Source organism: Siphateles boraxobius, unplaced genomic scaffold (genome assembly GCF_051911475.1).
Source record: "Siphateles boraxobius isolate OS27281-9 unplaced genomic scaffold, OSU_SipBor_1 68, whole genome shotgun sequence".
NCBI classification, from domain to species: Eukaryota; Metazoa; Chordata; class Actinopteri; order Cypriniformes; family Leuciscidae; genus Siphateles; species Siphateles boraxobius.
The window spans coordinates 9,940,315-9,957,901 of record NW_027509195.1 but is presented as its reverse complement, the minus strand read 5'-3'; the positions used below and the strand labels follow the sequence as shown (position 1 = coordinate 9,957,901).

Here is a 17,587-nt window from a genome sequence, read left to right as displayed (position 1 = left end):
TTTTCCATGAATCGTCAGAGCAACGGTTCATAAACCGTTCTAAACGATTATCCAATAATCAATAACGAATATCAGATGCTACAGACAAAGGATACTGTAAATAGGTTTATTACGCGGTATGATCATTTTATCAACACGTACGAAACTGAGTTGTAATAAAAAGCATTTCATTAAAACGTGCAGGAACTTATTCATCCAAGAAATGGAAATTCATTTTTACCATAGTTTAATAAACGACCCGTTTTTATGAAATTACCATAAACACCAATGTTATTAAAACGCAAATAAAGTATTAAAATAAACAGCAGTTGATCTACACATATGGCTTTTAAAACAGTTAGAATGTCACTGCAGTCTGCACGCAAAAATATCACTGAATCGGATCTTTGGAATTAGCTGTTCTAAAGAACCGATTCGCGAAACATCTAGGATTTCTTATCCGTATTATAGTGTTGCTGATGGATATTGTTGTGCTCATTTTCAGCAGGCAGATTGAATGTAAAGGCAGGTGTGGGTTCACCTCTAGCCATGACCTCGGGCAGCGGGAACAATGCGCCCACGGTGACCGGCAGCGCTCCGCAAAATGGCGAGAGTAAACCGCCGCCACAGGCGGTAGTAAAGCCCCAGATCCTCACGCATGTCATCGAGGGATTCGTGATTCAGGAGGGAGCTGAGCCTTTTCCCGTGAGTGCTGCTTATTTCAGTCCATCTCGTATGCTTGTTTACGTTTCGGTTGCTGTACTTGTTTCGGTTTCCCTCATAATAATGTATCTTAGTTTGTACTTGGTAAACAATAGTGTTTTAACTATAAAACGAGATGATTTCTTGTATTATGTTTAGACAGATGTCGCTTGTAAAACTAACTTGTCTTTCAAAGAAACTATAACTAAAGCTGCTGAAGTAGAAAATGCCTAAATATTATTGTTACTGCAGTTAGTGTTACAATAGTAACATGGTACATTTAGGTACATTTTAAACATGCAGCTGTCATGCTACCGTGTATATCAGCTACCAACTTAAGTCGACCCGCTTACTAGTCATTTTCACTCAACTCCAAGTGTTGGAGCCGATGTTGTCATTTACTCACACCCATGCCATATTAAACCAATATGCATACTAAAAAATATTCAAAAATATATAGAAACGAGTCAAATATTAAATAAATTAAGTCATTGTTATTATTGTTTATTAAGAGACACACTTCCCTCTAGTGGACAATGTATACCACAGTTCTAACTTGTATCCACATACTTTTGTAGAAGTTTTAATAGTGAGCAAGCACATATCCCATATAGGAGTACATTTGAGCATGCAGCATATGTCCTTGTGTAGTCAATGTTTTCTTTATGCAACATCTTGTGGATCTATCCAGGTTGAACGTCCGTCCTTGCTGATGGAGAATTTAAAGCAGAAGCAGTCTCAGACCTTTCACAATGCTGACTCTGAGATGGAGGACCTTTCACAGCAAGGTAAAGGGTTACTTTAATGCAGCCACACACTACACAACTTTTCCTTGATTAACAGTCTGGACAAGTCAACGTTATTTGCTGAAAGTAAGAGCCTGTCTTCAGATTTGAAGTCCAGTTTTTCTCTGTAACCATTACAAAGTCTGCAGGTGTATGATGCCTAGTGTTTTAAAATCGGTTCAGATTTGAAACATCGTGTTGTGTATTCCGGCCTTTAATCACACACCTGATGGATCACTGATGCTCAGACTGTTGTCCAATCAGCCATAATATAACACTTTTTATAGAGCTGCTGAATGATCAGATCGCCGAGCCAGTGCTGGCATGTGAATTCTGTGGGAATCTAGACTTCGCATTTAACTTCAAAAGATCCAAGCGGTTTTGTTCTACGGTGTGTGCAAAAAGGTATGTGGATCATTCTGAAGACCACAAATAATTTTAGATTTTATATAAGCATTTTGTTGCACATGTAAACACTTGATTGAGTAGGTTGGTTTACTGGTTTTCTTCTTTCAGGTACAATGTTGGATGCACAAAACGAATGGGACTTTTCCCAGGAAAATCAACCTCGGAGAGCCCAAAGAAGCCAAAAGCCTCCAACGCCAATCATCAAAACAGCAGCACGGATATCAGGAAACGGGTAATTCCCCTTTCTTTCTTCTCTCTCACTCTCTCTCATTGCAGTGTCCCAGTAGGTTTGTCTTAGCAGAAATGTGATTAATTGCTTGTGTTCTCCCATAGAATCCAAGGGCTCGAACAGCCATGGGAGCCTCTCTGTTGTCCCCGCACTCCTCTCATCCATGTCATGGTGATTCCAGCCAGTGCTCAGACATGTCCAGCTACGAAGAGCCTATTTCACCACTGTCCAACTCAAGCTATGGAACCCAAAGGCTTCCGAACAAGGAAAGATTCGATCACAGTAGAGATCTCCCTCTTCTCACGCAGCACTTCCTGGCCAGCAACCCTACCAAGTGGAACGTTGAGGACGTTTATGAATTCATCTGCTCTCTTCCAGGTAGCTATCATCATATTCTGTTGCTTTTTGGGTCGCAAGTTAGTCAATCAAAAATCTTCTCTTTTGCACCAGGCTGCCAAGAGATCGCAGAAGAGTTTCGCTCACAGGAGATCGATGGCCAGGCCTTAATGCTCCTCAAAGAAGATCATCTCATGAGCACCATGAACATCAAACTTGGTCCCGCACTGAAAATCTTTGCCCACATCAGTATGCTCAAGGACTCGTAGCCTTTCTCACAGCTCCATCTGGTTTGGAAAGGACACCCTAACACCTCTGCACTGATTTCCTCATCCCATTGTGGCTTTGGGTTCTGGGGATTGCTGCTCCTCAAAACCACAAACTTGTGTACAGTTCTCGTCACAGTTGAACGATTTCATCCCTAAAGCATGATGGCTTGACTTGATTACAAATCTCTTGTGTATTCAGCTGTGCCAGGCCTGGGAGGGGGCGACAATCCATCATGTCAAGGAGACAAGCACAAGTACTTTGCCATTTGTGCAAACAATTGTTCATCGTATGGTAGCATGCAAACAGGTTTACAGTGTATTTTCTGTTTTGTACTGGACTTGTGATTTGTGTCATAAAGTGATAGTTCTGGTTCTCACTGTCACAGCAACATGTGATGTTTGGTTAGGCAAGGAACATTTTTTACCTTTAGCCTTGCAGTGTGCCATCATTCGTAGGTAGTAAACTGTTCAGGTTTCTTCATCTCACAGGATATTCCACAGTTCACATTATATTACATCAGATTTTTGTACTCAAATGTGGCATTTTTGACACTAATTCACAGGTATAATGGAATGAAACTTTGATTCTCCAAGATGTGCCTAATATTTTCTAAATATCCCAAAGACTAAACACACATCATGCTTTTAGTTCAAGTGAAAACCGTATTTTTTAAATTTCCAAACATTCAGGTTTAAGGACTGCTGTCAATACCACTTTACATTTAAGTTCTGAACCCATCTTTGGTATATGATAAACTGTGATCATTTTTCATAAATCGCTTTATCCCAACCATTAATGAGTGCACTCATGTTTGGAAAGCTAGTGCAGCTTGTCTATTTTTACATTCATCATTTGATCAAATTCTGTATTTATTGAAAGCAAGTCTCCTATTCTGTTTTATATTTGAAAATAAAACTGAGAAAACATTGAATTTGTCATGATCGTTTTTCCACAGAATCAAAACCTCACAGACCCTCATATTGCAGCATATATAAAGGTGAGCTATGTGATTTGGAAAGCGACCGGCAGATTTTGAAAATACACAATTCAAATGGTCCTACCTTCTTTCCTCCAACGCTGGCCCTGACTCCACCCATTCGAAGAACATGGAAGCACAATCATGCATGAGCGAAAACTTAGATGCGCGAGAGATTTTAATGGTGAATTACTACTAATCATGGGACTGGCTTTACTGACGAGATGCGCATGCTTTGAGTATGCGCAGGAAGGGTGTCATGCGCGCTGGGGGGAGGGGTGTGTGGTACGACCGTTTGATTGACGAATTTACTGTCCAATGATTCTAGGTGGTCTTGGAAATGATTGGCTGGAGTTTTTCGAGTCCTGCCCGTTCCACAGATGATTAAATTGCTTAATTTTCAATTTCAGTGCTTCTAACTCAATGGCTTTAAGTGGGTTAGGAATAGGATTTCAAGTTATTTTGAAAAAATGGACAAAAAAGAGAATCACATACCCCACCTTTAACTCAGAAATGTCAAGTAGATAAAACTTACTTTTGGATGTTTTCCTAGTGCATCATGTAGTTTTTGTTAAAGCTTCCATTAGCATCGCTGTTCGCAGTATGGCACAAATAATCAAATAAAATTGACAAATGACATAAATTATAGGAAATTGTAAGGTAATTATTATAAACTCAATTAAACTGAAATAATACAATAAGTACAGATAAACAGACAGATAGATAGAACTGCAGAAAGAAAGATAGATAACGTTAGGCAGACGGCCCTGGATCACCATGCTCAAAAGGTCGGTCTGAAAAAGAGTTCATAAGAATATCAGACATGAGACAAAGATTCACAGTGCTATACTACTGGTCACACGAGCCAAGGCCCTTGCAAAGACTGCGTGTAGGTTCTGGGCGTGCTTAGTAAATTATCCTTGTGAAAATGGTAGGTTTTTGGACAATTTAAGAGAAAGAACAAGTAGATATTCGCGAAAGCACACTGGACAAAGTTTTGAGCGCGCACGCGTGAAATTTGAGCGAGAGCAGATCCATATTTGAATGCGCGCGTCAGCAAGTTTTGTGCTAGAGACTGAAGGAAATCCACCTGCGAGCGACATTTAAGTTAACGCCATTGAAACGGCCTCAAATTAACTATATAAACGAGGAGAAAGTCGTGTCTGAGAGCTGCATTTTTTTTATTGGTTAAAATGAATGGAGTTGATCGGCGCTTATGATTCGTTATAATTTGTTACAGGATCCATTTTTTTACCCGTCAGACTTAACTCTCTGACTCGAAGTTTGTTAGCGTTTGTCTGTGTGCTTAAGTTTGTCGGTGTCTGTTCGGGCAGTATGAACATGACAGTTATTTTTTCATACATTTCTAAATCCAACAGCCAACTTGGTGTAAATTGGCTTTTATTGTAAAGCATTAGCATTTGGAAGACCCTTTGTTACATTTTAAAATGTATTGATATAAAAAAGTTATTTTAATAATTGTAACAATATTTCACTGTTTTACTGTATTTTTGATCAAATAAATGCATCTTTGGTGGCATAAGAAACAAAACAATTTCAAAACCATTAAAAAAAATCTTACAGACCTTAAACTTTTCAATGGCACTGTACCTGTTGACTAAATAATGAGCCATGGGACCATTGTCACACGAAACCAGCGAAGTACTCACCGGCAACACTGTAGAAAATGCACACCACCATCACCCCAGTTTTGTACTTTTATGAATCTTTTTTTGTCTTTAATTTATTTACAAGCTTTAAATTTGCTCTAAGTATGAAGAATAACAAGCACTTTAGGTTCAGCGACATCTCCTTAGTGTTTTGTAGACGTCACCATCTGCTCATTGACGTCCATTTTGAGCTCTCGTTGTGTGATCCCAGCAGTCCCCTAAATGCATAGTTCCTGCCGGATTAAATGTTTCACAAAGAGCAAGCTAAAGCAGAGGGCATTTGGAATGGTTATTGAGATAACCTTAAACATGTACTAAACACTTACTGATGTATTGAACTCAGACCAGGTCTTGTCTGTGCTCAACGTGAAAATCACGGAAGTTGTTTAATAATTGTTATTGTCATTATATTAACAATAAAACTATTAACAACATTATTTCTCTATCCACCAATAACTGCTCACTGCGACTATCTGCAAATGTTAAATACCTTTTGTGTATGCTGTTCTTAAAAAAAATAATAATAATTATGAGTCTGAACTTGCGTTTCGTTTCATTGTGGCATGTTTGTATTATTAATGTCCTCTTTAAAAGTAACAAAAGAAAAAAATTAAAAACTTAAATGCAACATTTCTATAAATAATACATGTTTTTAGCGCTCCAGCAAATGTAAGTCGTCATAGGGTCGCTGCATGTCAGTGAACCGTACCATTCGAAATCTTGCTGCACTCCATCCATCCTGATGCATAATGTGTTGCTTGTTATGTTACATTTGAATTTGATGCAGTTAATTGTTTCAGTGACTATTGTCTCTTTAGGACTAGTTGGCAAATGTGTCCGTTTGTCCCCTCGTCAATTGTCCTCTGACTCCTCCTCTGCCTCGCGCAGCCACGTGAAGAAGGCAGTGACTGACTTCAGGGCAACACCCTTGCCTTGCTGTTCTGCAGGGTCTTTACTGACCTCCCACTTATTGAAAGCGTCTTCAGATATCACATCCTCATCGTACAAACAGTCAAAGAACATCCGGAGCAAATCTGTAAAAAAAGATGTAAAGTTAGTTTAATCACTCAAAGTATCAAAAGTAAACTAAAAAACAACAACATTTAAATAAATTCAATGGTGGAACAAAATTATTTATCAGTTATTTTTTTATACTGGAAGCTCAAAGATAAAAATATGTATAAATAAAAATGTAAAAAACAAAACATCCATTATATAACAAGTATTGCATTTGGTGTGAGTTTAAGTGGGAATGTGAAAGGTTTTACTCACTAGCAGGCTGGTCCAGTTTTACTATCAAAGCTTGAAGTGCGTAAAGTGCTTGCAACTGTCTCTCTGTGTCTGAGTTAAGGTACTTGTGTAATACAGGCAACCTCCTCTGGATTATGGTCAAGTCCACTTTGCTTGAGGAGCCATCGGCTGCAGGCAGAAGACAAGATTTCAGCGTTTGACATGATGTCATTAGAAACTGTACCACATAAAAGGCAAACAGAAGATGCTGCCCACTAATATCAGCAATCCTCTGCAACACCAAAGAGATACCATCTTTAGAACTATCTACAATATTAAATAGTTACAACAATTTGCATTGGGTGAAATATCTCATGAAATATTACTAAGCAACTCCCCCTCCATTTAAAAAAAAAATATATAATATGCAGTGCACACACATTTTTATATATATAATATGCACACATACACAACTCAATGCATTTAGGCATGTAGTCATGGTCAAGACATTTAGGTGAGCATCAGAAAAGGGAAGAAAGGTGATTTAAGTGACTTTGAACGTGACATGGTTGCTTATTTTAGAAACGACTGGAATCTGCTGGGATTTTCAAGCACAACCATCTCTAGGGTTTACAGAAAATGGTCAGAAAAATAGAAAATATCCATCAGCGGTAGTTCTGTGAGTGAAAAATGGTTGATGCCAGAGATATTTTCTTGGCACACTTTAGTACCACACTAAGTACCAATTGAGCATTGTTTAAAGGCCTCAGCCTACCTGAGTATTGTTGCAGACCATATCCATCCCTTTATGACCACAGTGTATCCATCTACTGACGGCTACTTCCAGCAGGATAACACAGCTTGTCATTAAGCTCAAATCATCTCAAACTGGTTTCTTGAACATGTGAACATGAGTTCACTATACTCAAATGGCCTCCACATGGGGTGGAATGGGAGATTCGCATCATGGATGTGCAGCTGACAAATCTGCAGCAACTGTGGGATCCCATCATGTCAATATAGACCAAAATCTCTGAGGAATGTTTCTAGCACATTTTTTAAATCTGTGCCACGAAGAATTAAGGCAGTTTTGGAAGGGGTTCAACCCGGTACTAGCAAGGTGTACCTAATAAAGTGGCGAGTGAGTGTAGATATAAATGTTTTTTATTTTATTTAACTGATTTATTTACATTGCATTTTAACTTCACTTAATGTGGGAAAGTGAGATGTTTAGATTTTTCAGAAAAATAAGTTAAGCAATTATTGGCTGTTGAAAACCCAAAACCCTGATGTGTTGTCTAATTGCATTGTAAATTATATTATTTTGGGGGGTTTTAATGATCCTTGATATAATACAATTTTGGGATTAATTACAGCTCGGCCATTTGTTTTATGAGTTTCACTACCCAGAACTGTTCTCTGTTGTTATTGTTTAAAAGAAATACTGAGCCACTTACTTTTTACTGCTGCCTTGCACACAGAAGTCATTAAAGCTCTGAGGAAAGGAGGTGAACTCATTTCTGATTCATCTAGATTTGCCTGTAATAAATGATCACACATCAATGAGAAGAAGGTTTCACATCCTTCAATGAAATGAGCATGAAAAGCCAGCTGTAAATCTACCTCAACCCAGTCGAAGATTTGTTCATCGCCAGCCAGGTCCTCAAGTAGTAGTTTTTCAAGTTGCTTGTTCAGTTCCTCAGGCGAGAGTGTTCTCTTAGAGACAGCCTCGGTCAGGTTTGAGCCGTCAGAAAGAGTGAAGTCTAGTTTCTGTTGGAAGGTATGGAACAGCTGCTTAATAAGTGAATGTTTTGATAATTAACACATATTAGACTAAATGAAGTGTAATTGTAAATGAGGGCTCACATGTTCTGTGATGAAGCTGTGCACATCCTCTGTTTCAGGTATAAAATCTGCCCAGCTCAACTCAGAGTCCCTCCATAATGATCCCACTTTCCTATGGCTCTGAATCATACACAATCCATTTATTTCCACACTTGTATCTTCACACTTAGAATTTTTTTTTATAAATATGGCAACACAAACAAATAAAATGTTTGCTTCAAGTGTTTTAGCTTACCATTTGTTTGCATAGAAGGTGCAATATTTCAGAAAATAATATCCCAGCTCTTCCCACAGGGAGTAATGGTTTGCTAAATTCACTGGGGAAACAAAATAAGCAAATGAAACAAAACTTGTGTACAGGCAATTACTAAAACCGATGAGTTTATATGAATCCAATAGCACTGTGGTAAAAACTCACCTAAATAATTCTCTCATAGAGATTCCCCCCTCTCGTAGCACAGGGGTCACCAGCTCCGCAAGGTACAGCCATATATGCGGAATATCAATGGCCATATCATCTGCTAATTCAAGAGTTTCAGAAAACCTGTGGAGATGAAACAAATGCATTAAAATCCCAGAATAGAATTAAACATTTTTTTTCAAAGTTGGCAACTGGAGTTGTTTTTGAAGGTTTTTACTTTTTTCAGAGTTCAATGCATTGATATAAAAAAGCTAAAATTAAATAAAAAAATACAGAATTTCATGCAATATCTGACATAAACTGAAAGCATACTTCAATTTTGATGAAAACACTTTAGTTAATGCAAACAGCTGACTGCATAGCCTTTCAAATATCCTCCATAGTGTGCACGAATACAGGCACCTGATACATGCACGCAGGAAAATTTCATCATTGTTCATTGCGCTATTCTAGAAGTTCCAACCAATAAAAATGTCACTGTACACTAACTAGTTTGTAGGTGTCTCTTAACCACCTCACAAACGCTCATCAATGCCACCGTCTATTGTTGCTGGTCAAGCCCTAAGGGGCGAAGAGCCCTATTGCTTTCCTAAGGTAAAACATTCTTTTTAAACTTTTAGGCAATTTATGGGCCCTTAATATAGGCAATTAATGGTTACACTTTATTTTGATAGTCACTTTAGACATTCTACTAACTATAAGTAACTTTTCAACTACATGTCAACTAACTGTCATTAGAGTATTAGTAGGCTGTAATAGACTGTCAGTAGACTGTTAGGTTATGGTTAGGTGTTAGGGTTCGGGCTAGGAGAACAAGTTGACATGTAGTTGCTAAGTTACTTATAATCAGTATAATATCTGTTGGGGGACCAACAAAATAAAGTGTTAGCAGATATTAAGCAGACAGTCTACTAATACTCTAATAACAGTTAGTTGACATGTAGCTGCAGAGTTACTTATAGTTAGTAGAATGTCTAAAGTGGACTATCGAAATAAAGTGTTACCAACTTGGGTTGTATGTTCGACGTAGGAGGCCGATCACATGGATGTGATTCAAATTGTGATTCTATTGTGAGTCAAAGTCATAGTGCCACAGACTGGCAGCAGGAAGTGTGCCACTTTCAAAATGCTTTGAAATCTTCTTCTCATTTTTATCGGAAAGAGCTCACAAATGTTCTAGTATTTGTACAGTCTACTGTACATCACTGCTTATTGCTTAGAATAAATCGAAATTGCAGTTTATCTTTGTTTCTGCAGGCAACATACATTTGATTTAAATGTGCTCTAAGCGATGTCACACGTTTTTTAGGCCAAAACATTTTTTGTCACATACAGCAAACATCTCCTCACTATCCGCTAGCTGCCTCACCCCTGAACGCACTGTAAAAAAACGCAGTCTCTGCAGACACCCCAGGCTCCACAAACAGCAACAAAAACAAACTGGGCTAACCCACACCACGAAACATAACAAACTGTTCCAGCCAATAACCGAGAAGAAGGATTTGGGGGGTTAGTGCGCGGATGAGGAGGAGGGAGGGTCTAGCTAGCCTCCGTTTTGTTTGACAATACTTTGAACGTCAACAAGAAGTGACGTCACCCAACATCGCTTAGAGTACCTTTAATGTTTGACACACTGATTACTTTTTAGTAAATCCACTATTCACTGTTTGCTTCCTGTGATTTCTGCTCCAAGAAACTGGTACTGTCCAATAATTTTGATTTGGAGTGGCATTCTTCACTTTTCTTCTAGTAAAGATTCTTCTAAAGGCACACTTCCTCTTCTTCTATGCAATTGCTGAAATCTCACTAGATTATTGGTCCAGAAAGCCGTGTTCTTCTGTAAGGTAGTATCACTTGTGCAATATTACATAGTGACATGTGAAGGCCAAGTGTGGTAACCCATACTCGGAATTTTTCCTCTGTGACTGCCTAATGGTTAGAGATATATATTGCTACTGAAACAAATATCAAAAAGTATCAAGTTGAGTTGTTTGCTCATAAAGCTCCCTTGCTCTCTCTCTCTCTGTTATATGGTTGTTACAATTTTTTATCTGGAGTGACCTTGCTTGTTGCTTGTTTTTAAGCAAAAGTTAATTGATTTGAGATACAGGAATTTTTTTATTTGAAAAATAGTCAAAAAGTTATAACCCTAATGTAAACCTGTGAAAGGATTCTTGATATCTTGAATACTGTTGTCATGGCAACAACGTCATAATGTTGAAATAATTATTCCAAAGATATCCGGATGGTCTTCCTTTTCCGGGTTAGAATCCGAAGTGCAGATCCACGCACACTCCAACGGCTAATATTGCCCACAATCGATAGCGCATTGACGAGCATTCTATTAGAACTACAAACACGAATAAAAAGTGTTTAAAAAACTACAAACATGGCGGATGTGTGAATCAGATGGTTAAGTAGAAAGGTTTATATAAAAGGGTTTGAGTGATTCATTATCAGTATCTAACCTGACGAAAATATATTTATTCAATGTTATCCACATTATATTTAATCTGAAATAGCATTGTGAACTTTTGTAATAATACGTTTGGTCATTAACTTTTAAATGCATCACTATGTTAATTACAAACACATGAAAAGACCCACAACTGGCAGATCAACGTCCTACTACTTTTCTCTCTGAAATGGTAGGAAATTAAAGGATCTTAACTGTGACAAGATGACTGACAGGGCAGTTTAAACGGTGACAGGAGGCACACAACTAAGCGACAGATGATCCATTAAAGACGCGATTATGATGAAGTACTATGTCCTAAAGCTTACCTACTCTTCTGCTACACACATTTAAAAGTATATACTTTTTTATCACAAAAACAGTACATACTTTTAGGGCATAGTATAAGTAGGCGAATTGGGATGCAGCATTAGTAATCCTGAAGACATTGATTAGCTTGTTCAGGTGTGTTTGATTAAGGTTAGAGCTAAACTCTGCAGGACAGCGACACTCTAGGACCGATGCTGCCTATTCCTGACTTAGGATCTGTTTCTTTCAGTTTTAATGACAAAATAAAGGCATATAACCAGTTTATTTGTTGAACACTGACATAGTTTTATATAATTAGTTTAATAATAAGGTTAATAAAAATATTTAAAAAACTTAATTAGTACAAAAAAATTGCTTAAACGGACAGAGTTTGGAATACAATCTGACAGCATGTGAACAGTTCAGATTTTATGTAGATGAAATTTAAAATACATGCTGTGTATGCATAAGCTAGTGTACACATAAAAACCGAAGTATACTTTGGGCTTAAGTATATGCTTAAGTCAAATGTCACGCATCACCGTTTCTGGGTCCAATCGCTCCATTAAATCCCAAAAGCAAACAACAAACGGTACTAATATACATTCACAGTGTGCTGTGGTACAACTGAAAAATCATGATCTAAACCTTATCTACTTATCAAAATCTCAGTTGCGATAGACTTACGTATACACGCAAGTTCTTAAAGGTGTGCTATAAATGAATAGTGCTCATAAATGGCTGGTGACAGTCTTTTAACCGTCATTTTATGTCACTTAACTCTTTCCCCGCCATTGACGGAATTTTCCGTTATTTATTAGACAGCGCTTCCCCGCCCTTGACGGAATTTTCCGGCTTTTCGTGTTTTCACTGTAACACGGTAGGGTGCGCTATTACGCATCTTCTGAAAGAGTAGAGAATCTCCAGATCAAAACACAGGCAAAAAGCAGCAGACACAAGCGATAAAAGCATTGCTTATGCACGTTGTATTCTTAAAAAACAAAAAACAAAAAAAAAACATTTTCTCAGCTTTTTGTACAAAATGTTGCTTTTTTATGAAACTTACCCACATTCAAGTGTTGATAAAAAAGAATGGTAGAAACAAGAATAAAACTTTTTTTGTTTAAAAACAGAGGCTCTGTTCTTGATATATTGCATGTTCAGAAATTCATTCAACAAAATATTCTAGGGGCCATGATTCTTTTTTTAAAAAATGATCAAAAACGCTGGCGGTGGCTGGCAACCTTAAAAAAACAAAAATGCGGACGGGGAAAGAGTTAGACATATATACATTAGCTTAGCAACATGCTAATGGCAACATTCTTGTTTTGAAGCAGAAAGTAAATAAAATTAACAAAATTTCAATTTTATATATTTCAGTGATTTTTTTCATTATCGATTATATTTAGTTATTTAGATTACATTAGTTATTTCATGCGACCTTAGTAGACAGTAGATAGTGAGGCTCTTTAGTATGTTTTGGAACAGAACTCGAAAAGTTAAAAGTGCTGCAATCTTACCCTTTAAAAAACTGAAGTTTGAGGAGGATTCCAGCCAGCAGGAGCTGATAGAGCAGCTGACCCATATGGTCTCGCGTGATCTGACTCCTCTCCAGCGTGGACTCCACACCCACCCGCACAAACACATAGAGCATGGCAGGTTGCTCTAGTTCCTCCACACACTGCACTGCCTCCTGCATCACAAGTATGCAATACTTAGAAAAACCTCAATTGCCATTCTGGACTGGGAGACAGAGTTTAAGAAGTCATAAAGAAAGCCGTTCTTGGCAATTAAAAATATGGTACAAACCTTGTAATCATTAATGTGCAAAAACTCATCAATAATGGACTTGGACCGCCTCTCCATGTCCTCTTCTGTGAATGCAGGCTTATCTGGAGGGGGTCCTGACAGTACTTCAAGTTTAACAGCTGCAATAAGAGACAGTATTTAGTTTTCTTCCCATGTATTTCATGGTACTGTAACCAACAACACATTGTGTACATCATCATAATGTGTGTGAGGGTCTCCGTGCGGCTCACCAGACTCCCTGGATTGGCTATGCTCCAGTCTGCTTTTGTCTGCAGTGCTGGCGGGCAGCTTGGGTGTGTCTGAGGCATTAGAGTCTCTGCGGAACACTTCCTGGACCGACTCCTCAGGAGCATCCTTATTGCTGCTACCCAACGAGATGGGCCCTGTCCGGGCGGGACCCACACTTAATGGCTTGTCATTGCGCTCCCGTCCTGAGCTTCCACGACTTAGAAATTCACAACCATACCAGAAACATACATTTATGAATCTCGAAAGAAGTGTTTTCCTTCAATTCCTTACAAATGAAACAATATTTTCAATTTAAAGACTTGCTAAAATAAAAAGCTAATAATAAAATAATAATATAAATAATTTAAAGTTTATTTATTGTTTAGTTTCATTTATCATAATTTTATAATTTCAATGTATTATACAATTAAATAATTATTTTAAAATGATTTAATGATTTAAATGTAAAGTATAATTACTTATAATTTGCTAATAGTATTATTCTTATAATAAATAAACAAATAAGGCAGCACAGAATGAGTTAGGAGCCATTTAATATGCTTAATAATAATATTAATATGCTTATAATAATAATATGGGTATAATAATAAATACATCCAACAAATATTTACATACATCAAATATTGATAAACACCACAGACGAAATGTAAGGATGAAAAGGAAGCTTCCACTTCACAATTACTATATTTTACATGTGTATAGTACCTGCTGAGAACTCTCCTGGCATCAAAATCCGGGGATGTAGAGGGTAAAGAGGAGGTTGGGGTTGGTTGCAGGGCTGAGTAACGATTCAAACTGGCACTGGGGCGAGAGACATCTAAAAGAAAAAGGTTGCAAAACAGGAAGAAAAAATATATTTTAGTATAGAGCCATAAAATCCTGCTAAACTATAAAACAGCTGGAATTGACCGAGCCAGCAGCCCATGTTTGACTACACCACTCTTTCTTTACCTGACTCACTGGCCTTGGCTCCAGCCCCTCCACTGCTGCCCTTCATCCAGTTCAGCTGAGCTCTTGGTCCTAGCTGAATCTTCTCATCTATTGTCGGCTGATGAAGGCAAACACACATGGTTTCAGTATATTACAGTTCCTCATGTATTCATATAGATCAGTGGTTCTTAATAGCCCTGTCCCAAATGGCACACTTGATATGCACTTACGGTCTAGTGGACGTGACCGTGAAGTCCACGAGACCGTAGGGTGTCCCACTGAGCATTTTAGGTTTCAGAAGGGTTCTCGTGAGTGTCCCCTTTGTAGTCAATATGCGCCCTCGATGCGCACTTTTCCAGAGCCCGTACTGAAGTGAGCTCTGCAGCAGACTTCTTCCCGACAGTCAAAGTGGAGTTATGTTGGACTCATAGGAAGACTGCAAGTGTTTAGGGTGCAATTTGGGACCGGGCCAATCATCACTACACACTTTGTATGTCTCCCTTATTTAATGCACTTAATTCAAATCAGCAGCTCATTAGCAAAAAGCTTCATGAACTAAACCTGGTGTGTTAGAAAAGGTATAAAATGTGTGCACTGTCACAATTAAGAATCAATGAGATACTAAGATGCTACTAAAAGCAAACAGAACAACCATCAGGTGGGGCTGCTGAGTCAAATAGGCAATTCGCTTATTTAAAAACACTCAAACACTGCAAAAAATAATTTTCTCAATCAACATTTTTGTCTTGTTTTCTACTAAAAATTAGTTTAACACCGTTAAGCCTCACTAAATGTATGCTCATAACAACAGATTTGCTAATAGGGTTGGAAAGGTCATCCAGATCTTTTGTTGTTGTTGTTAGTTTTGATATTTTGGGGTGGTGCTTTAACTGTTCTTATGCTGTGCTTTAGCTGTCAGACAGTTTGCACAATCAATGACGTTGCATAGTGTAGTTCACACAACCTCCATAAGTATGATTCAGATGATGAGATCAATTGTTTACCTAGAAATGCAGCTTCCTCCCTTTCAAGAAGATCATTGGGGAACGTGAAAACACAGCTATGCTAGCAATCGATAGATGTGACCGAAAAGAAAAAGTGTCTTTGTTTTTAACTCTACCTTGGAGATCTTGGGAATCTTAGTGGGATCTATTGTTCTGCTGTTCTTGGTCGTAGGCACAGTGCTCCAGGTCTCCTCTCTTGGCACCGCTGCAACATAAAGCGAAAGAGCGGTTGGAACAGAGTACAGTTGCTTCATCAGCGAGTGAAAACAGACAGGAGGCCCACAGGACTGAGTAAGCTGTAAAAAGGATTAGCCTATAGCAGAAGTCTCTTTCTGACCTGGTCTCCTCTTGTTGTCCTTGGACAGCAGTTGCTGGTGGACCTTTCTCTGTTCCTCCTGTTCCTCCAACTTTGCCTCTTTATGGATCTGCTCGATGGTCTTGGGGCCCAGGTCAACTCTCCGAGACACCCAATTGTGCTGAGATGAGTAAAGAGCAGAAATAATGACCTGAAAATACCAGAATGACTGCCAAAAAATACAAGTAAGTTCCTCACACTATAAAGCTCAACAATAGGATTCAGCAAGTAAAAAAAAGTTCAAATAAATATCTTTAATATTTACTTTTATTTTATATTTACCCTTTGTGAATAAAGGAAATATTGAATTTTATTATGTACACTACTGTTCAAAAGTTTGGGGTCAATAAGTAAAACCAATTATTTTTTTAAAGAAATACATTTTATTCAGCAAGGACACATTAAAGGGATTATGCGACAGGAAGCTTCCGCTCCAGACTGTCGTCAATGTGCTCAGGACTGTTTGCAGAGGCTGTGGATTACAGTAAATAATGTTTAGTTTCTTGCACAGACCGACCGTTTCACTTCATAGGACCACAATGAATCGTCAGGAGCTACGGGTATTAACTTTGTTTTGCCTGTGTGTTTTTTTGACTCTCAGAGTGACGTTAATGGTTTACTTGCATTATATGAATAACCAAGGACTAGTTTCAGTTTAAAATCTTCTTTACTGTTGTACTGAAAAAAAAAATACACCTACATCTTGGATGGTCTGAGGGTGATTAAATTAACAGTTGATCCAAAGTGACAGTAAAAGTAAATTAAAAAATATTTTAATTTCAAGTAAATGTTGTTCTTTTGAACTTTCTATTCATCAAGGAATACTGGAAAAAATGCATGAAGGTTACCACAAAAATATTAAGCAGCTCAACTGTTTTCAACATTAAGAAATTTCTTTCCTGAGAATCAAATCAGCATATTAGAATGATTTCTGAAGGATCATGTTACTCTGAAGACTGGAGTAATGATGCTGAAAATTCAGTTTTGCCAACACAGGAAAAAATCCCAAAACCTTTATTTTTATTTGTATTTTAATTTAATTAATATTTCACAATATTACTGTTTATACTGTATTCTAATCAAATAAATGCTGCCTTGGTAAGCACACAGCATGAGTTTTTCAAAATTACATTTAAAAAAATGTAATACACATTTATAACACCATATATTGTGTTATATTTCCTTGTCAGTAAATGACAAAAAAAAAACGATAAAATGAATGCTGCTGCAAAGGCTGAGAGAGTGACGGCAAATTTTTCTCTTCTGACCAACGTAATCAATCTCTCTATATGTTTTCCCTCTTTTGGAAAGTTGTGGAGAAAATAGAAATACAAAAATTATATTTACTGTTGTATCCCGTGCAATAGAAGTTTACCCAACTACGACAATTCTGCTTCTGAGAGCCCGGCAAATGTGAAAAGTGTCCATAGGAAAATACATTAAACAAACACAAAACGCCCGAATGATGAGATTACATCATCTGAATACTTTATGGTACGAGTACTTAATTCATTCACTCATACAAAATGTTAAGAAAACCATCTTGTACCCTTGTCTTTTCCTTTTCAGTTTACTTCTGGAACCCAGGTTGCTAAAAATGTTCTCTTGATCACCACTTAGAAAAA

General features: G+C 37.7%; 2 protein-coding genes across 30 annotated transcripts in view; one reads left to right on the top strand and one right to left on the bottom strand.

The window, feature by feature from the left end:
- phc2a (polyhomeotic homolog 2a (Drosophila)) overlaps positions 1-3,635 on the top strand; it is a 49,655-nt gene extending 46,020 nt beyond the window's left edge. For 4 of the 5 annotated variants that reach the window (XM_077214630.1, XM_077214629.1, XM_077214631.1 and 1 more), the window contains 6 exons: positions 485-684; positions 1,373-1,469; positions 1,754-1,871; positions 1,983-2,106; positions 2,208-2,481; positions 2,554-3,635. In XM_077214630.1, the coding sequence (XP_077070745.1) occupies positions 485-684; positions 1,373-1,469; positions 1,754-1,871; positions 1,983-2,106; positions 2,208-2,481; positions 2,554-2,708 (968 nt within the window). In that variant the 3' untranslated portion in view covers positions 2,709-3,635. The remainder of the gene's footprint in view (positions 1-484; positions 685-1,372; positions 1,470-1,753; positions 1,872-1,982; positions 2,107-2,207; positions 2,482-2,553) is intronic. The other variant, XM_077214632.1, reaches the window with a different exon arrangement.
- Positions 3,636-5,394: 1,759 nt separating this feature from the next.
- eif4g3b (eukaryotic translation initiation factor 4 gamma, 3b) overlaps positions 5,395-17,587 on the bottom strand; it is a 48,088-nt gene continuing 35,895 nt past the window's right edge. For all 25 annotated transcript variants that reach the window (XM_077214599.1, XM_077214600.1, XM_077214604.1 and 22 more), the window contains 14 exons: positions 15,945-16,083; positions 15,724-15,812; positions 14,625-14,721; positions 14,379-14,490; positions 13,655-13,869; positions 13,425-13,543; positions 13,136-13,308; positions 8,849-8,974; positions 8,666-8,747; positions 8,452-8,550; positions 8,209-8,355; positions 8,043-8,124; positions 6,628-6,774; positions 5,395-6,389 (listed from right to left, as the gene is read on the bottom strand). In XM_077214599.1, coding sequence (XP_077070714.1) covers positions 6,208-6,389; positions 6,628-6,774; positions 8,043-8,124; positions 8,209-8,355; positions 8,452-8,550; positions 8,666-8,747; positions 8,849-8,974; positions 13,136-13,308; positions 13,425-13,543; positions 13,655-13,869; positions 14,379-14,490; positions 14,625-14,721; positions 15,724-15,812; positions 15,945-16,083 — 1,809 coding nt within the window. In that variant the 3' untranslated portion in view covers positions 5,395-6,207. The remainder of the gene's footprint in view (positions 6,390-6,627; positions 6,775-8,042; positions 8,125-8,208; positions 8,356-8,451; positions 8,551-8,665; positions 8,748-8,848; positions 8,975-13,135; positions 13,309-13,424; positions 13,544-13,654; positions 13,870-14,378; positions 14,491-14,624; positions 14,722-15,723; positions 15,813-15,944; positions 16,084-17,587) is intronic.